The sequence below is a fragment of the Salmo trutta genome, chromosome 8 (genome assembly GCF_901001165.1).
Source record: "Salmo trutta chromosome 8, fSalTru1.1, whole genome shotgun sequence".
Lineage (NCBI taxonomy): Eukaryota > Metazoa > Chordata > Actinopteri > Salmoniformes > Salmonidae > Salmo > Salmo trutta.
Genome location: NC_042964.1, coordinates 35,433,253 through 35,460,354, shown reverse-complemented (window position 1 = coordinate 35,460,354; position 27,102 = coordinate 35,433,253). Strand labels below are relative to the sequence as shown.

The 27,102-nt window shown below is 42.8% G+C and overlaps 1 protein-coding gene across 3 annotated transcripts in view; it reads right to left on the bottom strand.

Annotated features, from left to right (window-relative positions):
• LOC115198770 (homeobox protein aristaless-like 3) overlaps nucleotides 1-27,102 on the bottom strand; it is a 45,257-nt gene that overhangs the window by 2,942 nt on the left and 15,213 nt on the right. For 2 of the 3 annotated variants that reach the window (XM_029761033.1, XM_029761034.1), the window contains exon 1: nucleotides 481-915. The exons of the other annotated variant lie outside the window; for it this stretch is intronic. In XM_029761033.1, coding sequence (XP_029616893.1) covers nucleotides 481-691 — 211 coding nt within the window. In that variant the 5' untranslated portion in view covers nucleotides 692-915. Of the gene's footprint in view, nucleotides 1-480; nucleotides 916-27,102 lie in introns of those variants that run through there. 3 annotated transcript variants of the gene reach the window in all.

The following is a 27,102-nucleotide window of genomic DNA, read 5'->3' as shown; positions in this document are numbered from 1 at the left end:
TTTCAAAATCAACATCAAAGCACCACCATATAAAAGGGTAGAAAAAAAGGACAAAACCATAAAACAACCTCTGACTCTTGCCTCTGCTGTACTTGAGCTTTAGTACACCGGAGAGGATAGAAACACTTAGCCAGAACAAATGTAAACCTTCTTCAAATGAAATATAAAGCACTCTTTCCTCATTCAATACTGTTACAATTCCATTCACTTACTCTGCTTCCAAACTCTGAGTTAAACTCCACAGTTTAGAAGGCTGTAGCACAAGAAACACAATCCACACTATTGAAAATATGATGTCCTTATCTATTGATCTTGCTTCATTGAAATGAGTTTTCCCCTTGTATTTTGGATATTCAAGTTTTCTACTGCTACTAATAGGGTCATTTAGCAGATACTTTGATCAAAACCGCAGCAAACAGTTAATCAAATCCACAGCGTGCTCCAACAAACTGAGCCTTTGGAACCACTGACTAAACACACCTGGGCATCTGTTGACTTTAGGCTCTTGCTCAGCGGTGGTCTTCACACACACAGACCCCGTCTCTCCCGCCATGCTCCCTCTCTCCTCCTCTCCTCCGCCCCCCCTCTCCTCCCCATCCAGACACGGTGCTCTCCTCAGGATCCGCTCAATTGAGTGAGACAACACCTTGGGGGGGGACACACTCTGGAGTCTGTCTCTGTGGGACTCCATGGTGCCCTGACATATCCTGCACCACCGGCCTATCTGGTTCCCCTCCACTGACTTCCAGTCTCCTCTGTAGAGGGTGACCCAGCCTGCTAATCAGAGCTCTGTAGACGGGGTACAACTGTCTCCTTGTCACACCTCCTGGTCCCCTCACTGGTTGTCTGTAGTCTAGAATTCAGACTTGCTTCTCTCTCGCTCTCTCTGTGTCTCTCTGTGTGTCTCTCTCTCTCTCTCTCTCTCTCGCTGTCTTGTTCTATCGCTCTTTTCTTCTCGGTCTCTCTCTTCCTCCCTTTCTATCTGTATACCTCCTTCTGTCTGTTTCTCTGTGTCTCTTTCTGTCCAGCCTGTTCTCTCGCCGTAGGTCGATTTCTGTCTGTCTACCTTCCTTCCTAGTCTCGCTACCTCTCTGTCGTGTAACTCCTATCAGGTGTCATAACTGTGTCCCCAGGTAAAGACAGATAGGGTCTGTAGGCTAATACAGTGGATCATTGGGATCAATAGAAGGAGGAGCAGGTTTACTGTGTAACTCACACACTGCCATAAACTCCTTTACCTTGACAGCTGACTGTTCTCATTCAATGTCGAGAAACTTTGAAGATTATCATTTGATCATTTAAGACTCAGGAGTGTAGCTAAGCTATAAGCTATAAATTCTGTTTCTGCTCGGGCCAAATTCTTTGTTGTTGACATGCCACAAAGTTGGCTACAGCAGAAAGAGATTTAGCAACCAGAGTAAGCCAGCTAAACCTCTTTGCCAAACTCATAAACATCCCCGGAATGATATTCTATTTTCCGAGGTGTCCTTGTGTTTAATTGCAAAATGAGTCAAAATGAATGATACCTCATAATGAGGATGGGGCTACTAGAAAAGCCCAGAAAAGATCAATGTGTTCATTGATCATAATAGCGTTTTGGCTCATGTGTTTACGTGTTGTGTTGGTTTACGATGCGCAATTAGCTGACTTAATAACACTATCTATCTACGGAATAGTTGGTGGCCTTTTGGTGAACTCTGGCTGCGTATCAATAGTCTAAATTGGCTTCCTCTCCTCCTCTCCTCATCTTCTCTCATTCCTTTGCACCCATATGGAAGATTTGTTCTGTTTGGGGCGAACACCTGATAGGTAAACATTGTTATGCTGCTTTCGTCTATTCTGTCTCCTTCAATGCATAAGAAGGGGAGAAGGGGAGACAAGGAGAGGAGGAGAGGAAGCCAATTTAGACTTTTGGGATGCACCCTCTATCCAGTGATAGGCTCTGCAGTTAGGACCTGACTTAGGTGGGGTTTTATAGCACCTCCATGTGGTCATTAGAAAGAAAGTCACTGTTTATGAGTTCTACTCTGTCTCATGTATCCATAAGACAACACTAGTCCAGGAAATGACGTTAGTATTCATGTTGGGCTCCCGAGTGGCGCAACGGTCTAAGGCACCAGATCTCAGTGCTAAAGGAATCACTACAGACACCCTGATTTGATTCCAGGCTGTATCACAACCCTCTGTGAGTCCCATAGGGGGGCGCACAATTGGCCCAGCATCATCTGGATTTGGCAGGTGTAGGCCATCACTATACATTTTACCAGGGAAGTCAGTTAAAAACAAATTCTTATTTTCAATGACAGCCTAGGAACAGTGGGCTGACTGCCTGTTCAGGGGCAGAACAACAGATTTGTACCTTTTCAGCTCAGGGATTTGAAGTTGCAACCTTTCGGTTGTTAATCCAACACTCTAACCACTAGGCTACCCTGCTGCCCCAAATAAAAATGTGTTCTTAACTGCCTAGTTAAATAAAGGTTAAATAAATAAAAAATGTTACACAGAGCTGATTCCCAGAACCCCACAGGAACTTTGGGAGCTACTTCCTACTTAGGGACTCAGTTGGGAAACACAGAATAAAGTAGAGAGAAGAAATATAAAAGTTGTTTTGGGAAAAGCAATGTGGTAAGTGTATTCATATATATTTCAGAGAGAGAGTGGAGGGGGGAGTATTTCTTCTGTTAAGGATGTGTGTGTGTGTGTGTGTGTGTGTGTGTGTGTGTGTGTGTGTGTGTGTGTGTGTGTGTGGTAAAGTAGGAGATGGATGTTCCTGCTCTATCCAAAGCGATACATCTAAAATTCTGGGTGGATATTTTGGAGAGAAAGATGATCCTGTATAACAATTGTGTTCTTACAATTACTGCACCTCTAGATGGCAGCCTTATACACCAAACCAACATTGCTCACTCCAACTACACTCAGAGAGGCAGTGTCCACTGTGCTAAAACAGAGAAGAGAGAGAGAGAGAGAGAACGTCATTAATCACTTGGACTAGTTGGGACAGGAGGGAACATCTTTAGCAGAAGCTTATCATCTGCGCTCCTCTCTCCTCTCCTCTCTTTGCTCCTCTGTGCTGTATCTTGTCTGTATGACCCTCCTCTCTCTCTCTCTCTCTCTCTCTCTCTCTCTCTCTCTCTCTCTCTCTCTCTCTTTCTCTCTCTCATTACACTGACAAAAGTTCCAAAATAATGAAGACATTACTTGTTAGATATTACTGAACTGTCGGAACTAGAAGCACAAGCATTTCGCTACCCTCACATTAACGTCTGCTAACCATGTGTATGTGACAAATCAAATTTGATTTGATTTTGACATTTCATACATGATCCCACATTCTCCATTTGTCCTCACTGTTACATCATCCTCCAGTTTTATCTGACCAGGCAAACTAATCAATGCAGAAAGGAGCAGATGTCCTATCACCAGGCCCCCAGATTCACAAATAGATTGCATTGGCCTAGTGAGGCTGTACAGGCTTCTCAAGGGAGTTCTCTCTTTCTCAACCCTTCTGTCCCTTGTCTAAGGAGAGATAGATAGCACAGTGAATGAGGGACTTTCTCTCATCTCTTAGTCTCTCTCTCCTTTCCCTCCATGTAGTAGATATAATAATTGTGAATAGTGCGTAGTAGTTGGATGATAATGGGTGAGGCCAGAGAGAGAGAGAGAAATAAAGAGAGAAAGAGGTTAGAGGAGTAGAGTACTTGTGCTATTACATGATCCTGTCTTACAAGGGGAAGAGAGAGAGAGAGCAACCTGGTCTCAGAGCAAAACGTATTATATTTTTATCAAATCCGTGCCACTCCATTTAGTATGATATGTTACTTTACATTAGGTTAAATGACATTGGCCTACAAATGTAATTGCAGTCACACAATATATTCCGAATTGTAGGACGTAGTGTATCCTACATCTTGATTGAACCAGTTTGCTTTGACCTGTTTAGCGATATATTACGTTTGACTGCTTCGTTATGATATGCTACATTCGACTGCTTTAATATGATATGCTACAATAGGTTAGGGGTTAGGGTTAGGAGATGTATTAGCTAACATGCTAAGTAGTTGCATAGTAGCTAAAAAGTAGTAAGTAGTTGAAAAGTTGCTAATTAGCTAAAATGCAAAAGTTGTGCGTGATGAGATTCAAACATGCAACCTTTGGGTTGGTAACAGTAGACGCCATGTGCAACCAACCACCCTCCAAAAACCCTTTTGAAATTTCTGCCTTAAGTATCCTACTGTCTTATGTAACCATACCAAACTAAAACAGTCGAACGTAATAGATCATACTAAACGGATAAAATATTGAAACCTATCATAAAGTAACATATCACACTAAATAGAGTGGTATGGATTTTTGTAAAATATAATACGTTTTGCTCTGAGACGAGGCTGGAGAACAAGAGCAGGGTAATTCACTCTCATCTTATTAAAGTCTTCTCCAGACAACGGCCCGCTCTGCGCCAGAGAGTGTCTTCTATGATGGTGCTAAAACCCCTGTGTGTTTGTCCGTGTATGGCATTTGTGCAGTGAAATCTTAAGTTGTGCAATAATTATGAGACTTTGGAGCATTCAGTTGTATCTTGACACAGGTGACAGACAGTGCAAAATAGTGTTGTTTTGTTTTGCACTCAGATTTCAATTCTATAACAAACATTTGGCAAAACACAACACACAATTCTCTACCTTTGGCACAACCTTCACAACTAAAATATCTTGTGTTCAAATTAAAAGCCACATTGTCAACAAGCCAGGCTCAATTACCAATTCATCACTATCCCTTTTCACGTGCACACACTAAATGCGTAAATGTTCACTTTGCAATCAGACCTTTGGTATGGATAAAAAGGCCACAGGTGAGTACTCCTGTGTTTGGAGAACAATGGAAGCAAAACTTGGCAGAGAGAGGTAGAGGTAGCGGTGGAGGTGGAGGTGGAGGAAGACCAAGAACAAAGAGAGTAATCTCTGATGAAATTCGGGCGACTGTGGTGGACCATGTGGTCAACCATGCTTTGACCTTGAGAGAGACTGGGCAAAGAGTGCAGCCCAATCTGAGCAGCTTCACCATAGCATCCATCATCTGGACGTTCCAAGATGAGAACAGGTCCAACGTCTGCAGTACATACATACCTATCTACTACTTTTACTACTTAACAGTAGTACAACATAAAGCACAGTAAAGACTGTAGATTCCAATACATACTGTAAGGGGAAACAAAGTAAACGTTTCATGTTTTACTGTATGTATACAATTGGGAGCTGTAGTACTTGGTAACATGTTTATCTTGCATACTGTATTACTGTAGTGTTTACTGTACTGGATGCTATTTTGTTTTTGTAGAACGCGTCTATTTACAGACCAACAGGGGGCTGCCGTTGTGAACTCCAACGACAGATTATTGAAAACACTGCCGTCTTCCATAACATCAGAGTGAGCTTATAACCATCCTTAAGAAGCACTGTCTTCGGAGGAAGCAGATCCACAGAGACCCATTTGAAAGGAATTCCCAAAGAGTGAAGGATAAACGGTACGATATGTGCAAGTAGGTAATGTACCAGTGTTACTCTCTTGAAACATTAGAGACTCATTGATGTTGCCAGTGAACGTTACTACACAGCAATTACAGTATATACTGTCATTTCAAAGAATCATGGAGTTGGATGCAAGTACCATCCCCTAGGAACTATTATTCATAGATGAGGCTGGATTCAATTTAGCATAGATGAGGAGGAGAGGAAGGAACATCATTGGTCAACGCACCATCGTTAAGGTACCTGGCCAGCGCGGGGGAAATTCCACCATATGCGCAGCTATGAGCCACAATGGGGTCCTCCCCCGCCATGCCACCCTTGGACCATACAACACTGCCCATCTCTTTCATTTCCTCAACACCTTACATGATAATCTTTTTCAGCCAGAGCAAAGAGGGCCATGTGATCCTGAGTAGCAAATGTATGTTCTAATTTGAGACAACGGGCTGCTCAGGTCCACAACTGGTTCCATGACCATCCCAGGTTTACTGGTTTACATCTCCCACCATATTCCCCATTTCTCAACCCCATTGAGGAGTTGTTTTTAGCATGGCGGTGGAAGGTGTATGATCACAAACCCCATGAACATATGGCCCATCTCCAGGCAATGGCCTGTGGTGGATGCCAGTCAGGGGTGGATGCGTCATGCCAGAAGATATTTCCCTCGCTGTCTGGCCAAGGAGAATATCGCCTCTGATGTTGATGAAAAACTGTGGCTGGACCAAAACAGACATGACTGGTTTTGTTTTCGCAATGGAGTATTTGTTTCTTGATTTATGATTTAACTGTATTTCGACAGTTTTTTGTATCTATTCCGTACAATTGATCTGACATACAGTACAATATAGGCCTATTTTTATTCCTTTGCATATGCAACATATATTTACTGTATTTTTGCAATTTTACTGTGTGCTTACAGTATGCTGTTTGACATGTATTGAGTCATGTTGAAATATAAAACCACATTTTCTTCATTTGTGTTCCTTTCTTGTTTGAGTACACACAAACAATATACAGTATAACAAGAACATCTTAGTCTTTACACTGAAATAGGTTCTCATATTAGTGTTTCGAACATGTCACATTAGTGCGATCTCGGGTTGTCACTAAGTTAGATTCATTTGATGTGTGTGGGTGTCTCATTTGTAGGCAGAGTTCTATTTTGAGCAGGGAGTACATGATTTTGATTGCTGTGTTTCATTTTGCAAGATGTCTGTCTGTGACGATCGTCAAAAGGAGTAGACCAAGGTGCAGCGTGGAAAGTGCTCATATTTATATTTATTGTAACTCAGAACACTCAAACAAAATAACAAACCAAGGAAAAACGAACGTCACGTACTGCAGGCTTACTGAGCTGACAAAAACAAGATCCCACACAGAAGGAGGGAAAAAGGGCTGCCTAAGTATGATTCCTAATCAGAGACAACGATAGACAGCTGCCTCTGATTAGGAACCATACTCGGCTAAACACAAAGAAATAGAAAACATAGAATGGCATAGAATGCCCACCCCACATCACACCCTGACCTAACCCAAAAAAGAGAAAATATACGGCAATCTGAGGTTAGGGCGTGATACTGTGGGGTTTGGGGAAATTGGCTAACTGTTTTGTGTTTTGTGTTTAGAGTTTTGAGTACATGAGATGTAGCTTCAGCAAACTTGTGTTAACAATTGGGAAAAACTGTAATACATTATTTGTTGATGTGATTATATTTAGCATAGTTTTACTTAAAAATGATAACTTTGACCATTTTTATTTTTATGAAATTCACTGAGGAGGACGGTCCCTTCCTCCTCTGAGGAGCCTCCACTGCTCAATTGGGGACTTGGGATTCGAAGAGAGAAAGAGAGACAGAAAGAGATGGAAAGAGAGAGAGAAAGATAGAGGGGTGTAGAGAGAGAGAGGTGTAGCGAGAAAGAGCTGTAGAGAGAGAGAAATAGGTGTAGAGAGAGAGAGAGAGACTTAGCGAGTGAGAGAGATGCAGACAGTCAGTGAGTTGGAACCAGAGTCAGGGATTAGCTGTACTGTAAGGCCCACATAGGACTGAACTCAGTCCTTGACTCATCTCATCAAATCCAACACACACACATCGGGCGCGCACGTACACACATACCATGCCATGTGCATACCAGTGTTGGGGAATAGTGAACTTCATGTACTGTAGTTCAACTAGTAGCAAGATGGCGCCGACAGAGAGGGTCGCCTCGCTTCTAGTCCTTAGGAAATTATACAGTATTTTGTTCTTTAATGTATTATTTCTTGCATTGTTAGCCCAGAAAAGTTTAAGTGTTATTACATACAGCCGGGAAGAACTATTGGATATCAGAGCGACGTCAACTTACCAACATTACGACCAGGAATGCAACTTTCCCGAAGCGGATCCTTTGTTCACACCACCACCCAGGGCATGTGATCTGATTCCAGAGGCTGACCCAAAACAACGTCGCCGCAGAAGAGGTAGACGAAGCGGTCTCCTGGTCAGACTTTGGAGGTGTGCACACCACCCACCGCTTCCAAGTATATTACTCGACAATGTCCAGTCTCTAGATAACAAGGTAGATGAAATTAGGGCAAGGGTTGCTTTCCAGAGAGATATCAGGGATTGTAACATACTCTGTTTCACGGAAACATGGCTCTCTCGGGATATGTTGTTGGAGTCAGTACAGCCACCAGGATTCTTTATGCATCGTGCCGACAGAAATAAACATCTCTCTGAGAAGAAGAAGGGTGGGGGGTATGCTTCATGATTAACAACTCATGGTGTAATCGTAACAACATACAGGAACTCAAGTCCTTTTGTTCACCTGACCTAGAATGAATCACAATCAAATGCCGAAAATATTATCGGCCATGAGAATTCTCGTTGGTTATTGTCACAGTCGTGTATATCCCCCCTCAAGCAGATACCGCGACGTGGCCCTCAAGGAACTTCACTGGACTCTATGCAAACTGGAAACCATATATCCTGAGGCTGCATTTATTGTAGCTGGGGATTTTAACAAAGAACATTTGAGAACAAGGCTACCTAAATTCTATCAGCATATTGATTGTAGCACTCGTGCATGCAATACACTGGACCATTGCTACTCTAACTTCCGCGATGCATACAAGGCCCTCCCCCGCCCTCCCTTCGGCAAATCTGACCATGACTTCATTTTGCTCCTCCCATCCTATAGGCAGAAACTCAAACAGGATGTACCCGTGACAAGAACTATTCAATGCTGGTTGACCAATCGGAATCCACGCGTCCACGCTTGTTTTGATCACGCGGACTGGGAATGTTCGGGCAGCCTCAGAGAATAATATCGATTTATACGCTGATTCGGTGAGTGAGTTTATAAGGAAGTGCATTCGAGATGTTGTACTTACTGTGACTATTAAAACCTACCCTAACCAGAAACCATGGATAGATGGCGGAATTCGTGCAAAACTGAAAGCGCAAACCACCGCATTTAACCATGGAAAGATGACTGGGAATATAGCCGAATACAAACAGTGTACTGTAGTTATTCCCTCTGCAAGGCAATCAAACAGGCGATATGTCAGTATAGGGACAAAGTGGACTCGCAATTCAACGGCTCAGACACGAGACGTATGTGGCAGGGTCTACAGGCAATCACGGACTACAAAAAGAAAACCAGCCACATCACGGACACCGACGTCTTGCTTCCAGACAAACTAAACACCTTCTTTGCCTGCTTTGAGGATAGTACAGTGTGACCAACACGGCCCGCTACCAAGGACTGCGGGCCTTCCCTCTCCTTCTCCGTGGCCGACGTGAGTAAGACATTTAAATGTGTTAACCCTCGCAAGGCTGCCGGCCCAGACGACATCCCTAGCCGCGTCCTCAGAGCATGCGCAGACCAGCTGGCTGTTGTGTTTACGAACACATTCAATCTCTCCCTATCCCAGTCTGCTGTCCCCACATGCTTTAAGATGGCCACCATTGTTCCTGTACCCAAGAAGGCAACGGTAACTGAACTAAATATCACCTCCACCTTACATGTCACCCTAGACCCACTTGAATTTGCATACCGCCCCAATAGGTCCACAGACGATGAAATCGCTATCACACTGCACATGTCCCTATCCCATCTGGACAAGAGGAATACCTATGTAAGAATGCTGTTCATTGACTACAGCTCAGCATTCAACACCATAGTACCCTCCAAGCTCATCATTAAACTTGAGGCCCTGGGTCTCAACCCCGCCCTGTGCAGTTGGGTCCTGGACTTCCTGACGGGCCGCCCCCAGTTGGTGAAGGTAGGAAACAACATCTCCACTTCGCTGATCCTCAACACTGGGGCCCCACAAGGGTGCATGCTCAGCCCCCTCATGTGCTCCCTGTTCACCTATGCCTGCGTGGCCATGCACGCCTCCAACTCAATCATCAAGTGATGACGACACAACAGACGACACAACAGTAGTGGGCTTAATTACCAACAACGACGAGACAGCCTACAGGGAGGAGGTGAGGGCACTCGGAAAACAACCTCTCACTCAACGTCAACAAAACAAAGGAGATGATTGTGGACTTCAGGAAACAGCAGAGAGAGCAGCCCCCTATCCACATTGACGGGATAGCAGTGGAGAAGGTGGAAAATGTTAAGTTCCTTGGCATACACATCACAGACAAACTGAAGTGTTCCACCCACACAGACAGCGTGGTGAAGAAGGCGTGGTGAATTTGGCTTGACACCTAAAACTCTCACAAACTTTTACAGATGCACAATTGAGAGCATCCTGTTTGGCTTTATCACCGCCTGGTACGGCAACTGCACTGCCCACAACCGCAAGGCTCTCCAGAGGGTGGTGCGATCTGCCCAATGCATCACCGGTGCCCTCCAGGACACCTCCATCACCCGATGTCACAGGAAGGCCAAAAAGATCATCAAGTACAACAACCACCCGAGCCACTGCCTGTTCACCCCGTTACCATCCAGAAGGCAAGGTCAGTACAGGTGCATCAAAGCTGGGACTGAGAGACTGAAAAACAGCCTCTATCTCAAGGTCATTAGACTGTTAAACAGCAATCACTAACACAGAGAGGCTGCTGCCTACATACAGACTTGAAATCATTGGCCACTTTAATAAATGGATCACTAGTCACTTTAAACAATGCCACTTTAAATAATGCCACTTTAATAATGTTTACATATCTTGCATTTCTCATCTCATATGTACATACTGTATTTTATACCATCTACTGCATCTTGCCTATGCCGCTCGGTCATCGCTCATCCATATATTTATATGTATATATTCTTATTCCATCCCTTTACTTAGATGTGTGTGTATTAGTCTGTTGTTGTGGAATTTTTAGATTACTTGTTAGATATTACTGCATGGTCGGAACTAGAAGCACAAGAATTTCGCTACACTCGCAATAACATCAAATCAAATCAAATCAAATTTATTTATATAGCCCTTCGTACATCAGCTGAAATCTCAAAGTGCTGTACAGAAACCCAGCCTAAAACCCCAAACAGCAAGCAATGCATGTGAAAGAAGCACGGTGGCTGGGAAAAACTCCCTAGGAAAAACTCCTGAGAAAGGCCAAAAACCTAGGAAGAAACCTAGAGAGGAACCAGGCTATGAGGGGTGGCCAGTCCTCTTCTGGCTGTGCCGGGTGGATATTATAACAGAACATGGTCAAGATGTTAAAATGTTCGTAAATGACCAGCATGGTCAAATAATAATAATCATAGTAATTGTCGAGAGTGCAACAAGCACGTCCGGTGAACAGGTCAGGGTTCCGTAGCCGCAGGCAGAACAGTTGAAACTGGAGCAGCAGCATGGCCAGGTGGACTGGGGACAGCAAGGAGTCATCATGCCAGGTAGTCCTAGGGCTCAGGTCCTCCGAGAGAAAGAAAGAAAGAAAGAGAGAATTAGAGAGAGCATATTTACATTCACACAGGACACCGGATAAGACAAGAGAATACTCCAGATGTAACAGACTGACCCTAGCCCCCCGACACATAAACTACTGCAGCATAAATGCTGGAGGCTGAGACAGGAGGGATCAGAACACACTGTGGCCCCATCCGATGATACCCCCGGACAGGGCCAAACAGGCAGGATATAACCCCACCCACTTTGCCAAAGCACAGCCCCCACACCACTAGAGGGATATCTACAACCACCAACTTACCGTCCGAAGACAAGGCCGAGTATAGCCCACAAAGATGTCCGCCACGGCACAACCCAAGGGGGGGGCGCCAACCCAGACAGGAAGACCACGTCAGTGGCTCAACCTACTCAAGTGACGCACCCCTCCCATGGACGGCATGGAAGAACACCAGTAAGTCAGTGACTCAGCCCCTGTAAAAGGGTTAGAGGCAGAGAATCCCAGTGGGAAGAGGGGAACCGACAAGGCAGAGACAGCAAGGGCGGTTCGTTGCTCCAGCCTTTCCGTTCACCTTCACACTCCTGGGCCAGACTATACTTAATCATAGGACCTACTGAAGAGATAAGTCTTCAGTAAAGACTTAAAGGTTGAGACTGAGTCTGCGTCTCTCACATGGGTAGGCAGACCATTCCATAAAAATGGAGCTCTATAGGAGAAAGCCCTACCTCCAGCCGTTTGCTTAGAAATTCTAGGGACAATTAGGAGGCCTGCGTCTTGTGACCGTAGCGTACGTGTAGGTATGTACGGCAGGACCAAATCGGAAAGATAGGTAGGAGCAAGCCCATGTAATGCTTTGTAGGTTAGCAGTACATCTGCTAACCCTGTGTATGTGACCAATACATTTGATTTGAATTAATTTGAACTTGTACTTTACAGTTTTTTACAATCACTTTGGCACTAATTTCAGAACCTTGATGTCATTTTTCAAAACTCTAGACACAAAACTCATAACTAATGATCAAAATGCCTATTTTTCAAAACTCTAACACTTTTTCCAATTGCTTGGATACAATACACATACAGTAAAGATCATTTGTTCATTGAACTAAAATCACCTGTTCAAAATGACACAACTTAACATCAAAGTATTACCATTTCAAAATGCAATTCACACATTACATCTGAAATGACTGTCTATTCATTTCATTACAATGATCTAACTATCAATTGATACAACTGATCAAAATGATGAGTAGCTGTTACATTACTCTTAATGCATAGTTTTATGGAAACTGACAAACAATATTCCATGTTTAGATCATGAAAGTTTCAGGATAACAAGATCCATTGACACCAATTACCGTGGAACATGAACCAATTGGACTACATTATCTATGGATGTAATATTTCATCATCATTCTTTATCAGACACTGTTTCTATGGTCCCATTTACCACTTTTCCAGACCATGTTTTCAGATTCGACATTACTGTACACTCTGGCCACTTTATTAGGTACACCTATCTAGTACTGTGTAGGACCCCCTTTTACCTCCACAACAGCCTGAATTATTCACGGTGTTGTACGTTAAGAGGTCCCCTTCTGCACACCACTGTTTTAAACAGCTGCTATTTGAGCATTTGTGGCCTTTCTGTTAGGTTGAATGAGTATGGAGGTCCTCTGACCTCTCTCATTAGCAAGGTGTTTTGCCCACAGAACTGCCGCTCACTGAATGTGTTTTGTTTATCGCACCATTCTCTGTAAACTCTAGAGACTGTAGTGCGTAACAATCCCAGGAAGGCAGCTGTTTCTGATATGCTGGAATCACCAGGTGTGGCATCAACAATCATACCACGGTCAAAGTTGCTTAGATCACGCATCTTGCCCGTTCTAATGTTAGGTCGAACAACAACTAAAGTGCTCTACTCTATATACTCTATATATTGAGTTGCAGGCAGCCACATGATTTGCTGTTCAAATGTAACCTTCCTTGATGAGCTAAATCAGGTCTGTAGAGCTGATGGCATGACCTATGTCATTGTGTGGGATAATGTCAGGTTCCACCATGCTCAAATGGTGCAAGCATGGTTTCAGGCCCATCCACAATTTACCACCCTGTACTTACCCCCATACTCTCCTTTCCTTAACCCGATTGAGGATTTTTTCTCCACATGGAGGAGGGCGCATATATGATATGCGCCCTCACGAACAAGCCACCCTTCTCCAGGCCATGGATGACGCATGCAATGACATCACGGCAGACCAGCGTCAGGCCTGGATTTGCCACGCCCGAAGACTCTTCCCAAGATGTTTGGCCAATGAAAACATCCATTGTGATGTGGATGAGAACCTGTGGCCAAATCCACAAGACAGGGTTGATGGAAATATAGAAGTACAGTAATCAATCTTTTGTTTTGCTTTTTACAGTAACACTGCAGTTGACCTTTAACTGTTTTTTCTTTTTTTGTAGCTAATTATTTTTGCTTTGATTCAAAGAAACCTATGTTGTGATTTTATTGTATTTCATCAATAAATGTCATATTTTGTTCAATGATTCCACTGTGTCTGTAGTATTCTCTCTACTAGTCCTTTTACAGTGATGTATTTACATGTAGTAGCGTAATGAAACATGTATCACATATTTTGTACTACAATATTTAATGATTGTATGAACAACTACACAGTGAAACTATCGGTCTCTTGTGTGTGTGTGATCTAAATTAATGTTCCTATGGTATTTCATGATAAATTACTTATTTGAACCAATGATTCTGCAAGTGCAAGGTTTCTTTAAAGAAATGAATGCACAATGCAATGTATTGAACAGTGGACAGCCTGTGTTACAAGTGATGACCGTTTTGAGTTTTGTGTCAAGAGTTTTGAAAAATGACCACAAGGTTCTGAAATTAGTGCCAAAGTGATTCTTAAAAGCTGTAACTACATTATGCAGTAGCTTGGTGGTAGTTGAACTAAATTATAATCTTGGTAGGGTTTTCAGTACGTTTTTGTTGCCATCTAGCCAAACTTTTTTTGCCAAAATAAAATATAGTTGAAGTAGCCAAGAATTTCCTATATTTTTCGGCATCAGAACTGCCCAATTCTGACTTGAAACATAGTTTTTGTTTTGAATAGGCTAAATGACACATTCTGTTAACATCTGACTCCAGAGTGATCTGTTTGTATCTATGTCTTTCCAAATTTAGATGTGATCATTTATCACTCTGCAGGTTAGTGTGTGTTTTTAATGACGTGGCCTCCATTGAATCATTGACATTGACATGTTTGTGTGTGTGTGTGTGTGTGTGTGTGGGGGGGGGGGTGGGGGGGGGAGTGTTTAACTATACCACAAGTCCCCACAAGAATAGTAAACAAACAAACATTTGACCAACTGAGGCCTTTTTATTAGTCCCCACAAGGTCAAATGTTATTTCTAGGGGGTTTAGGGTTAAGGTTAGAATTAGGGTTAGGTTTAGGGTTAGGGATAGGAGCTAGGGTTAGTTTTAGGGTTAGGTTTAGGGTTAAGGTCAGGGTTAGGTTTAAGGAAAATAGGAATTTGAATGGGACTGAATTGTGTGTCCCCACAAGGTTAGTTATACAAGACTGTGTGTGTGTGTCTGTGTGTGTGCATGAGCGTGTGTTTATTCCCTCAGCACAGCATGCTGAGGAGTATTTCTGGCTGTAATAAAGCCCTTTTGTGGGGAAAAACTCATTCTGATTGGCCTATGCCCTCCAAGGCCCACCCATGGTTGCACCCTTGCCCAGTCATGTGAAATCCGTAGATTAGGGCCTAATGAATTTATTTCAATTGACTGATTTCCTTATATGAACTGTAATTCAGTCAAATCTTTGAAATTGTTGAATGTTGCATTTATATTTTTGTTCAGTATATAACTGATCAATGCACCATCATACCAGGCCATTTAATGCTTATAAAAAAAGATGGATAAGATATTTGTCTACAGAAGTGCCATTTCTTACTGATCTCTAATGCTTCCATCCAAAAACCACTCCTGTAAAATGACATCAACACATACTGAAAGAGTTACTGGCTAGCTTAGCTAACGAACTAGATATGATTGACGCGGCGCGCCTGACCAGAATGACACATCGACAAACCATCAAAGGCACACCCCATTTCTGTTTGAAAATGTAGAACGGGGCAGAGTTTTACATGTCCAAAGTCGACCTTTAACCCATCTCTCAGAAGTTCAAAGACATTCAAAGTTCCTTCTTAAAAGCCGCTCCTAATTGTGTGGGCCTAATTCAGATAATGCATGTCATAACATGATGCCCAGCACTTCAAGCCAAGCCTCCTCCTCCATCATCTCTGGCTCTCTCCCCACCCGCAAAATTTTAGTTGCATCTCGCGCCCTACATTTGTCTGTTCAATGCACATTAAGAATAGCTTGCCCTCTCCATCGCAAGCTGCTCTATCCACACTGATTGTTGAAGTAATTTAATGTCTAATTAAATGTTAAAAAAGAACAGAAAGGAATGATGTAAACCGTTACTTTATTTTGTTTGAACAGTGGCCGGAACAGTCGAACGGAATGAAAAGAAATATGGTTATGTTCATAACAAAACCATTGGATTTTTTTTGTTGGTTCCAACCCCTGGTTTTGACCACGAAAAATACATTTGCCAGACGTGCTCAATCATACGGGTTGAGAGTTGGGTTGTTTGAGACTGCATTGCACATAGGTCGACGCTGTCTCGAAACACAGTGTGTGTGCGTGTGTGTGCTGCAGGTAGGTTGGAGAGGAACTGTGGCTTGCTGCAGTCATACACCACGCTGTTAGAGCGAGGGAAAGAGGAAAAGAGAGAAAGAGGGAGGGAGAACTGAGGATGTGAGGAGAATCCTACACGCCATCTGAGATGAACAGGAGGGGAGATAGAGAAAGAGAGGGAGAAGACAGAGAGCGCGGGAGAGAGAGGAGGAGAAAGAGAGAGACAAAGAATAAAGAGAGGGAGGAGACAGCGAGAAGAGAGAGAGAGAGAGAGAGAGAGAGAGAGAGAGAGAGAGAGAGAGAGAGAGAGAGAGAGAGAGAGAGAGAGAGAGAGAGAGAGAGAGAGAGAGAGAGAGAGAGAGAAAGGAGCTGTGTTCCTTCTAGCATTGGTCTCAATTGAAAACAAGCCAGTGAGAGATAAGGGAAGTGAACAACAGAGAGGAGACAAAACTGCAATATTACACCAGGCAACACAATTTGATGGTATTTTCAGAGTTACTCACAGCGCTACGGAGAGGATTGTGTGTGCACGTGTATTTGCGTGTGAGTGTGTGTGTAAATAGAAGCACTAAGCTCTGGTTTCACTACAGGGAGAAGAATGTCAGTGTATGTGTGTGTGTGTGTGTGTGTGTGTGTGTGTGTGTGTGTGTGTGTGTGTGTGTGTGTGTGTGTGTGTGTGTGTGTGTGTGTGTGTGTGTGTGTGTGTTTTCTATGTCTGCTCTGAGGCTGTCACAAAACATAAGATTTGCTTTGATGTTGAACATACTATATTGACGATAAGGTTCCTCTGTTGTCAATGGAGAGAAGATTTCACAGCATACATAATAAACCAACAATCCACATATTTCCATCCCTAAATGCTGCTTCTCTTCCTCTATGAAGAAACCTATGAGAAAACTAAACAGGGTCCACAAACAGATCTCAATGCCACAATGACAAAACGCCTCCAACTACAATGAATGGCTGTTCTCTCTCCACGATTCCTGTGCATCATTACTTACATATTACAGAAAATGTAAAGGCAACACAGCCTGCAGCCATACCAACACTTTGCAGTGTCATAACATTTATGCAATACGTTTTTTCCCTTGCAGTTTGTTCTCCCGTGAAATGATGTGATTGATTGTGTTCACATAGTGTGACACTCACTAATCGATGTCCCCTGCCACAATGTGCAGTAGTATTGTGGCGGTGATGTAGAATGTTATATACATTAGCTCAGGTTTATGCTGTATTGAATATGTCAACTGTAATTTATAATATAATAGTTTATTTTGTCCTCCCAAGGAGGAAATTTAAAAGACCAGCATAAGGGTGGGTTACTGTGGTATTTTCCTCTCATACAGGCTAATATAAGGGCCAGAAAGTTCTACCTCAGCTGTCTAGCATAGAGTCAAAGAGTCAGTGTGATGGGTGGAGAGAGAGAAATAGAGAGAGAGAGAGAATGAGAAAGAGAGAGAGAAAGGAAGAAAGAGACAGCAGTGGAAATCAGGTCTCCAGGGCTTCTGTTTCAGAGAAGAAAGGAAGAAGGGGAAAATGAGAGGTAGAAGAAGAAAGGAGAGTACTTTCCACCTGTTAGGAGAAGAGACGTGTCAGCTTCTATTAGAGCTTCAGTCAGATGACTTCCTGGTCTCAGACCACTGCTGCTTGGAGCTTTATTACACCTGGGGTACGTCCCAAGCAACCTATTTCTTATATAGTGCACTGCTTTTTATTTTTTATTTTTTATTTGACCTTTATTTAACTAGGCAAGTCAGTTAAGAACAATTGATTATTTACAATGACGGCCTACCAAAAGGCAAAAGGCCTCCTGCACGGACAGGGGCTGGGATTAAAAATAAAACATTAAATAAAACACACATCACGACAAGAGAGATACCACAACACTACATAAAGACAGACCTAAGACAACAACATAGCATGGCAGCAACACATGAAAACACAGCATGATAGCAACACAACATGACAACAACATGGTAGCAACACAACATGGCAGCAGCATACCATGATACAGTGAGGGAAAAAAGTATTTGATCCTTTGCTGATTTTGTACGTTTACCCACTGACAAAGAAATTATCAGTCTATAATTTTAATGGTAGGTGTCACGTCCTGACCCTAGTAAGACGTCATTTTCTATAGTAGTGTAGGGCAGGGCGTGACAGGGGGTGTTTTGGTTAATCTATGTTTTCTATTTCTATGTTTAGGTTCTAGTTTGTCTATTTCTATGTTGGGATTGTTTGGGGTTGATCTCTAATTGGAGGCAGCTGATTCTCATTGCTTCTGATTAGAGATCATATTTAAGTAGGGGTTTTTCGCATTGTGGTTTGTGGGTTATTATCTTTTGTGAGTGTGTTTGTTCCTCCTGCGTCACGGTTTGTTGTGTTCCTATTTTTCAAGTCATTTATGTATTGCATTAAGTTTCACGTTTAAATAAATATGTGGAACTACGAAAATGCTGCATCTTGGTCCGCTCCTTCGAACAGCCGTGACAGTAGGTTTATTTGAGCAGTGAGAAACAGAATAACAACAAAAAAATCCAGAAAAACGCATGTCAAAAATGTTATAAATTGATTTGCATTTTAATGAGGGAAATAAGTATTTGACCCCTCTGCAAAACATGACTTAGTACTTGGTGGTAAAACCCTTGTTGGCAATCACAGAGGTCAGAAGTTTCTTGTAGTTGGCCACCAGGTTTGCACACATCTCAGGAGGGATTTTGTCCCACTCCTCTTTGCAGATCTTCTATAAGTCATTAAGGTTTCGAGGCTGACGTTTGGCAACTCGAACCTTCAACTCCCTCCACAGATTTTCTATGGGATTAAGGTCTGGAGACTGGCTAGGCCACTCCAGGACCTTAATGGGCTTCTTCTTGAGCCACTCCTTTGTTGCCTAGGCTGTGTGTTTTGGGTCATTGTCATGCTGGAATACCCATCCACAACCCATTTTCAATACCCTGGCTGAGGGAAGGAGGTTCTCACCCAAGATTTGACGGTACATGCCCCCGTCCATCGTCCCTTTGATGCGGTGAAGTTGTCCTGTCCCCTTAGCAGAAAAACACCCCCAAAGCATAATGTTTCCACCTCCATGTTTGATGGTGGGGATGGTGTTCTTGGGGTCATAGGGAGCATTCCTCCGCCTCCAAACACAGTGAGTTGAGTTGATGCCAAAGAGCTCAATTTTGGTCTCATCTGACCACAAAACTTTTACCCAGTTGTCCTCTGAATCATTCGGATGTTCATTGGCAAACTTCAGACGGGCCTGTATATGTGCTTTCTTGAGCAGGGGGACCTTGCGGGCGCTGCAGGATTTCAGTCCTTCACGGCGTAGTGTGTTACCAATTGTTTTCTTGGTGACTATGGTCCCAGCTGCCTTGAGATCATTGACAAGATCCTCCCGTGTAGTTCTGGGCTGATTCCTCACCGTTCTCATGATCATTGCAACTCCACGAGGTGAGATCTTGCATGGAGCCCCAGGCCGAGGGAGATTGACAGTTTTTTTGTGTTTCTTCCATTTGCGAATAATCACACCAAATGTTGTCACCTTCTCACCAAGCTGCTTGGCGATGGTCTTGTAGCCCATTCCAGCCTTGTGTAGGTCTAAAATCTTGTCCCTGACATCCTTGGAGAGCTCTTTGGTCTTGGCCATGGTGGAGAGTTTGAAATCTGATTGATTGCTTCTGTGGACAGGTGTCTTTTATACAGGTAACAAGCTGAGATTAGGAGCACTCCCTTAAAGAGTGTGCTCCTAATCTCAGCTCGTTACCTGTATAAAAGACACCTGGGAGCCAGAAATCTTTCTGATTGAGAGGGGGTCAAATACTTATTTCCCTCATTAAAATGCAAATCAATTTATAACATTTTTGACATGTGTTTTTCAGGATTTTTTTGTTATTCTGTCTCTCACTGTTCAAATAAACCTACCATTAAAATTATAGACTGATCATTTCTTTGTCAGTGGGCAAACGTACAAAATCAGCAGGGGATCAAATACTTTTTTCCCTCACTGTAGCAGCACAAAACATGGTACAAACATTATTGGGCACAGACAACAGCACAAAGGGCAAGACGGTAGAGACAACAATACATGACGCGAAGCAGCCACAACTGTCAGTAAGAGTGTCCATGATTGAGTCTTTGAATGAAGAGATGGAGATAAAACGATGCAGTTTGGGTGTTTTTTTGCAGCTCGTTCCAGTCGCTAGCTGCAGCGAACTGAAAAGAGGAGCGATCCAGGGATGTGTGTGCTTTGGGGACCTTTAACAGAATGTGACTGGCAGAATGGGTGTTGCATGTGGAGGATGAGGGCTGCAGCACGGATCTCAGATAGGGGGGAGTGAGGCCCATAGGGCTCTGGTCAAAAGTAGTGCTCTATGTAAGGAAAAGGGTGCCATTTGGGACGCAGGTCAGTCACTGCTGAAAAACTCCAGTTAGCCACAGATCTTGGATCAGCATATCCTTTCCACATCCCAACCTTAGCAATGAGAAGGGAATAAAAATAATTACATAAGACCATCCATTTCCAGATGCTGCATACTGAAAGCTGAACTCTGATTCAGAGGGGTTGGGTTTAAATGTGGAAGACACATTTCGGTTGAATGCATTCAGTTGTACAACTGACTAGGTATCCCCCTTTCCCTTTCCTTCCCTTTCATAGACACATTTTCAGAAAATAAATTGTCCAGCGCAGATCTGCAGTCCACCTCAGACGTCATCTCTTTTTTTTCTCCTCCTCTCTCGTCCAAGAATACGTCTCATGCTCTCATTTTATCTCCTTGTCTTGTACATGCGCTGCTCTGGGAGTGAGAGCCCAGTGTTCTCCATTAGAATTCCTGTCAGCTGCCAGCATGGCTGTACAATCACACTCTGGCTGTGGAGCTGAAACAGGGCTGAGACTGAACTGAGACCGAGTTGAGACATAGTGACAGAGTGACAGATCTTAACCTCTACTGACAGGTTCAGACAGGTAACCCTGAGGAAAGCATGCAGCATAGCTGTCAAAAATGTTGGTTTATTAAACGTATTGCATCTGAGGCATGAGACTGTGCTGCTTTTCTTTTCTAAGACAGGTAATACCCACTACTGACAGGTTATAACAACTACTGACAGGTTATAACCACTATACTGTTGTTCCCATTTCTCTCTCTCTGGGCTTTCCTCTAGTCCTGAGTTGTATGTGTAACAGGCGTCATATAAAAGGGGACCAAGGCGCAGCGTGTTGAGTGCTCATCTTGAAGTTTAATGAAAAAATCGAACACTACAAAATAAATAAAATGACAGCCGACAGTTCTGTCAGGTACTTAAACAAAACAGAAAACAACTACCCACAAAACACAATAGAAAAAAACAACTTAAATAGGATCTCCAATTAGGATCAACGCGAACCAGCTGCCTCTAATTGGAGATCATCCCAAAAACCTCCAACATAGAAATAGAATAATAGAACTAAACATAGAAACAAAAAACATAGAATGCCCACCCATATCACACCCTGACCTAACTAAACAGAGAAAAAACAGCTCTCTTAGGTCAGAGCGTGACAGTATGAGGATTTCAACACGGTCAGGTCTGTGGAAATGTGTGTTGTTTCCTGTTTCAGCCAGATTTCAGTGTAGGATGCCGCTGTGTAAAACCACAGACCCCCATGCAGAGTGATAATGTCTCTGTAACCTTGGCTGCCATGCTCATGTTTTAAATCATTACTTTCTTCCATTGCCAAGATGGAGTGTGTGATTTTTTTTCCACAAGCCAGAGAGAGAAATTTTGATGGCATTACTACTAAATAAAAATTGGATTACAACACTACTGAAGATATTTCACCCCTAAAGTAAGTATTTTTTATCAACAAGAACTCGCGTGTGAACAGGTGAGCCTTCACTATGAAGTAGAGCAGAGTAGTAGACCAGTCCAGACAGGAGACATGTGTACTCATTCATACCAGAACTGTGCACAGACACACATGCTGCTGTCATGGCCATTAGCACTTTGAACAAGCACCGGCTGAGAAAAATGGATGGGACTTTATGCACGTATTCCAAACGGCACCCTATTCCCTACATAGTGCACTACTTTGGACCAAGGTCCATAGGGCTGCGTTCAAAAGGAGTGCACCATGTAGGGAATAGGGTGCCATTTTAGATGCAGCCATCTTTCTCCCCAGCCCAATGGCTGCCCTCAATAGCCCCGTTAAAAGGATTAGGTTGAGGCGGGCGCTAAGTGACAGGGGCGATGAATAGTTTAGGTGCCATCTAGACCTCATGTTATTCACCTCACTGGTGCAGGCACGGAGCTATGGGGAGGGGATGGAGGGAGGAGAGGTCCAGCTAGAAGGAGAGGAGAACGACAAAGGGGAAAGGAAACGACAGGGTCAGGAGAGTGACATGAGGGAATATGGCGAGTGGAAGAGGTGAGTTGAGAGGAGGGAAAGGAGAGAGAAAAGAGGGAGAGAAGAGAGCAGCTCCCAGTCAGAAAGCAGCCCAAATCAGCCATGTCTGGCCCTCTCAATGGGAGACTGAGGAGAAAAGTCCCTTCAAAACCCCCAAACGTAATTTCCTGCTCCTTTGGAAGTGTCAAGTTCACCGCCGTCACAGGGGGGATGACAGGTACTCTGAAAGGAAAAGAGAAAAAAGAATTGTGTGTGCATGTGTGTGTGTGCAATTTCAGGTGATTCTGTCTGGCTGTCACCAAATGGTTAGGAGGCGAGGCCCAAGCTCCGGAACGCGACAGTATACGTCATCAACATTTGTGGAGATTCTATGACCCGTATGTTGGGATAATGTCAGCCCGTGGTTCCAGACGTTTGACAGACTATGGATTGCGTGGCTAAATGAGGTAAGAAAGTAATTCTGGTAATAGATTATGCATGTATTGTATAAACTATACACTGAGTGTACAAAACATTAAGAACACCTTCCTAATATTGAGTTGCATTCCACAGGGATGCTGGCCCATGTTGACTCCAACGCTTCATACTGTTGTGTCAAGTTGGCTGGATGTCCTTCGGGTGGTAGACCATTCTTGACACACAGGAAAACCCAGCAGCATTGCAGTTCTTGACACAAACCAGTGCACCTGGCACCTACTACCATACCCCGTTCAAAGGAACTTAAATATTTTGTCTTGCCCATTCACCCTCTGAACGACACACACACAAAAACCATGTCTCAAGGCTTGAAAATCCTTCTTTAGCCTGTCTCCTCCCCCTCATCTACACTGATTGAAGTGGATTTAACAAGTGCCATCAATTAGGGATCATAGCATTCACCTGGATTGACTTGGTCAGTCTGTCATGAAAAGAGCATGTGTTCTTAATGTTTTGTACACTCAGTGTAAATTGACACCAAGTCCAAAATGAGATGTTTCCAAATACCAACTGATTGGCCAAACATTGAACATCCTATAATATCAGAAGACTACAAAAACAATGAATAAATGCCTAGCCTACTATATTGATCCAATGGTTTAGAAACCTTTGTCTTGTTTTTAAACTGGTCTTTTCTCCATTTTGCCCATACGTGTAGTAGACAAAAAATCTTAACAGTGATTCCAACAAGAAAATGGAAAGCAGTACTTTCAGGTGATTTCGTCTATTTTCAAACAGCAGGGTGAATATATCGTCCGGGGAATTGGAGCAGAACTTCTCCAACTAAAAAAGGCACTTTCATAGTCGGGCCGTTTTCACTCAAAGACATGAGCAAGAAACAGGCTCATCTATCCTGAACACAAAACGCACTGTAGCCTACTGAGGTTGTGTGTGCGTACGTACATGAGTGCCAGTGTGGAAATAGTATTTCTATGGTGGGTAAAAAATAAAGATAGATGAGACCGTAAATAGCATTTCTAAAGCAATTTATGAGCCTTTAGAATGGCTTATTAATGACAGTTCTAAGGTGTTACCAAACCCCAAACCCTAATATGACAAGACATTAATACCAAGGATGTGTATAGAGGCTTTGAAGCAACCCGGCCGCCATATTGGTACTCCTCAGAAGGAGCAGCCCTCCATACTGTAGGAATGTGTCACAGTCGTTGTAATGGATGGACCAAGGCGCAGTGGGTATGTGAATGCTCATTTTTATTAAACACAAAACAAGAACGACAAACAGTCTTGTAGGCTCACACAGCAATACAAAGAACAATCCCCAAAATAAACAAACTCCTAATTATAGGACCTTCAATCAGAGGCAACGATAACCAGCTGCCTCCAATTGAAGGCCCCAATCCCAAATACTAAACATAGAAATAAACACCCTAGAAACAGACATAGAACTGTACAACATAGAACTAAACCAAAAACCCCGGAAACATAAATAAAACGCCCCTCTACATAAACACACACTCAAAACCATATAAAACAAATACCCCCTGCCACGTCCTGACCAAACTATAATAACAAATAACCCCTTTACTGGTCAGGACGTGACAGAACGAATGGAATTCTACAGTACTTCAATAACATTTCAAGGACAAGATTACGTGTAATTTTAGTATTTATTTTTTGTAGTGAGGACAGTAACATAAGTACTCTCAAAAAATACTTTAAGGAATAGGTTTCCATAAATATAAAATGTTTATGTTCAGTTCACATAATATAATTTAAAAGTATGCATTAATGTGTTTGTAGTAGAATGTACTAGTCAAAAACGAATGCATTTCCATGGCTTCCAAAATAAAAAAATTTACAACGGATGAGGAGTACCAAAATGTGGCGCTTCAATACAGCGCCCATATCAGTCATCCAGGGTTTATACTCATCATTGATTACAGCACGTGCAACTCATAAACATTCTGGCATTAATACGAATCACATATCAGTTTGCAAACAATGTAAAAAAAAACATGGTCATACAAACATGGTCTCTTTGTTTTCTTGAGTAAGGCAGCTCCAAAATGCAGGTGTTTCAGCCTAGCTCAGTGCTTTCTGTGGTGTTGGGGCAAGCCAGCTGAAAATAGGAGCGTTGCGCCGTGATTGGCTCAGCGTTCTGTCACTCATGGGAACACTACGTCACCAAAGATTCAAGCCCTTTGGGTCCTGCCATAGAGTTACATTATTAGTGCCCTTCCAAGAAGGCTCAAGGTCATTGGCCACATATAAAATGATGTCAAATCAAGTTATATGTACAGTAGCTTTGATTGGACTGATTATGTCAACATCTTACTTTCAAAATTTTAGCCAGCAGTCATCATCATGAATCAAGTCAACAATCTACTGGCAAATCCTTTTTAATCCTTGTCATATGAAGAGAAATAATGAAGAGAAATTAGAGATAAAACGTATCGGTGCTAATGGACATAAACATTACACAACAAGTTGGAAATCGCAAATTCAACAAGGAGTGTTTTGGAAGGAATCGGTGACAGTGTCTACCTGCCAGCATTGCAACTTGGAAGTCGGGAATAAACGAGCTCAGACTGGGAAATACATTTTGAATGGTCATCCAACTCAGAATTGTAAATCTGGCCTCTTTCTCTTTCTTTGATGACAAAAATTGCCCACGAAGGACCGCCGCGCCACCCACCTGTTCAAGTGAGCACATCACAACAAGGTGATTCCAAAAATGTCTTATATGCTGCTGCATAAAGGATGTAGTATGTCAGGGAGATATGTATACTGTAGCTAAGAAGGTAATACTAAATGTATGTTGTTAGTAGCCCATGAGCCTCACCCTAATAATTTGGTCTATTTGGTCTCGGCGGTGCACATGTAGCCTATAACCTGTTTTTGAGAAATGTAATCATTGAATATTGTAAGAGCTTTCATTGTCTGCTTATATGCCCCCTGTAAGAAAGGCCAATGTTCTGAATTCTGTCGCTGTACATTTCAAAAGTGCTGAACAAACTACGTCTGTCCTGGCTCGCCCATTAATGTCTTAATCAAAATTACGGATTGCCTCTTATCGTCCTCTTATGCCATAGTTTGTACATCTCAATTGTCAGTAGAAGCCACATTTGTTTAAGCAAGTCAGCCATATCAGCTATGTTTTTTTAAAGGCAGTAAATGAGGCTGAATGAACTGTAGCAGTGGTAAGGTGTTGGGACTGCTGTTGGGACTCTGCTGTTGGGACAGCTTCATGTAGGCCCTAACAGTTTGAGGGCACCATTTGTCACCGTTATAGTGCAGTTCATGTATTGTTTAGTGTTGTGTGGTGACTTTGCTAGCAGGCAGCCCACATAATTTTTTTTTGCCCCACCAAGATTTACATGCTAAAATCACCACTGTAAACACCTCAGGCAAAAACACATTTTAAGCCAAATCTCAGACACACTAAACAATTCAAGATGTTTCAACTAACTATTATTAAAGGATGACTAAGTTATGTCAGAAGCGATCAGATTCATTACTTACCAACAACAGCTGCAAATCCCATTAAAACTACATTACATTCCTTTCTTTGTCTAACAAAACTAGCCCGAATCTAGCAAATAAGTTTGGTGGATCAGAGTGCAGTGTTTATTTCGTTTTATAGCACAAACATTTGGTAGCAAGTTTCTCACACTAGCTTTAGCCATGGCCTGCCTGGGCAAGTCTGTGGGGGTTGCCTAGCCACATGTGCCTGGGAGGGAGGCAACTTCTGCATATCATGACAAATTCCAATGATTCAATGCCATGTTCGTACCGAACAGCTAATGCGACAGCGAAAATTGTGTTGAAATTTTAAGGAATAAATATTTCAGCTAATATGGATAAGTATCTAACAAAATAACTAAATTATGGCATTCACTGATCATAAAATATTTACATACACTGAGTTTACCAAACATTAGGAACACCTTTTGCCCTCAGAAAAGCCTCAATTTGTCAGGGCATGGAGTCTATGAGGTGTTGAAAGGTTTCCACAGGGATGCTGGCCCATGTTGACTCCAATGCTTCCAACAGTTGTGTAAAGTTGGCTGGATGTCCTTTGGGTCATCTTTGGGTGGTGGACCATTCATGATACACACTGGAAACTCTTGAGTGTGAAAAACCCAGCAGCGTTGCAGTTCTTGACACAAACCGGTGCAC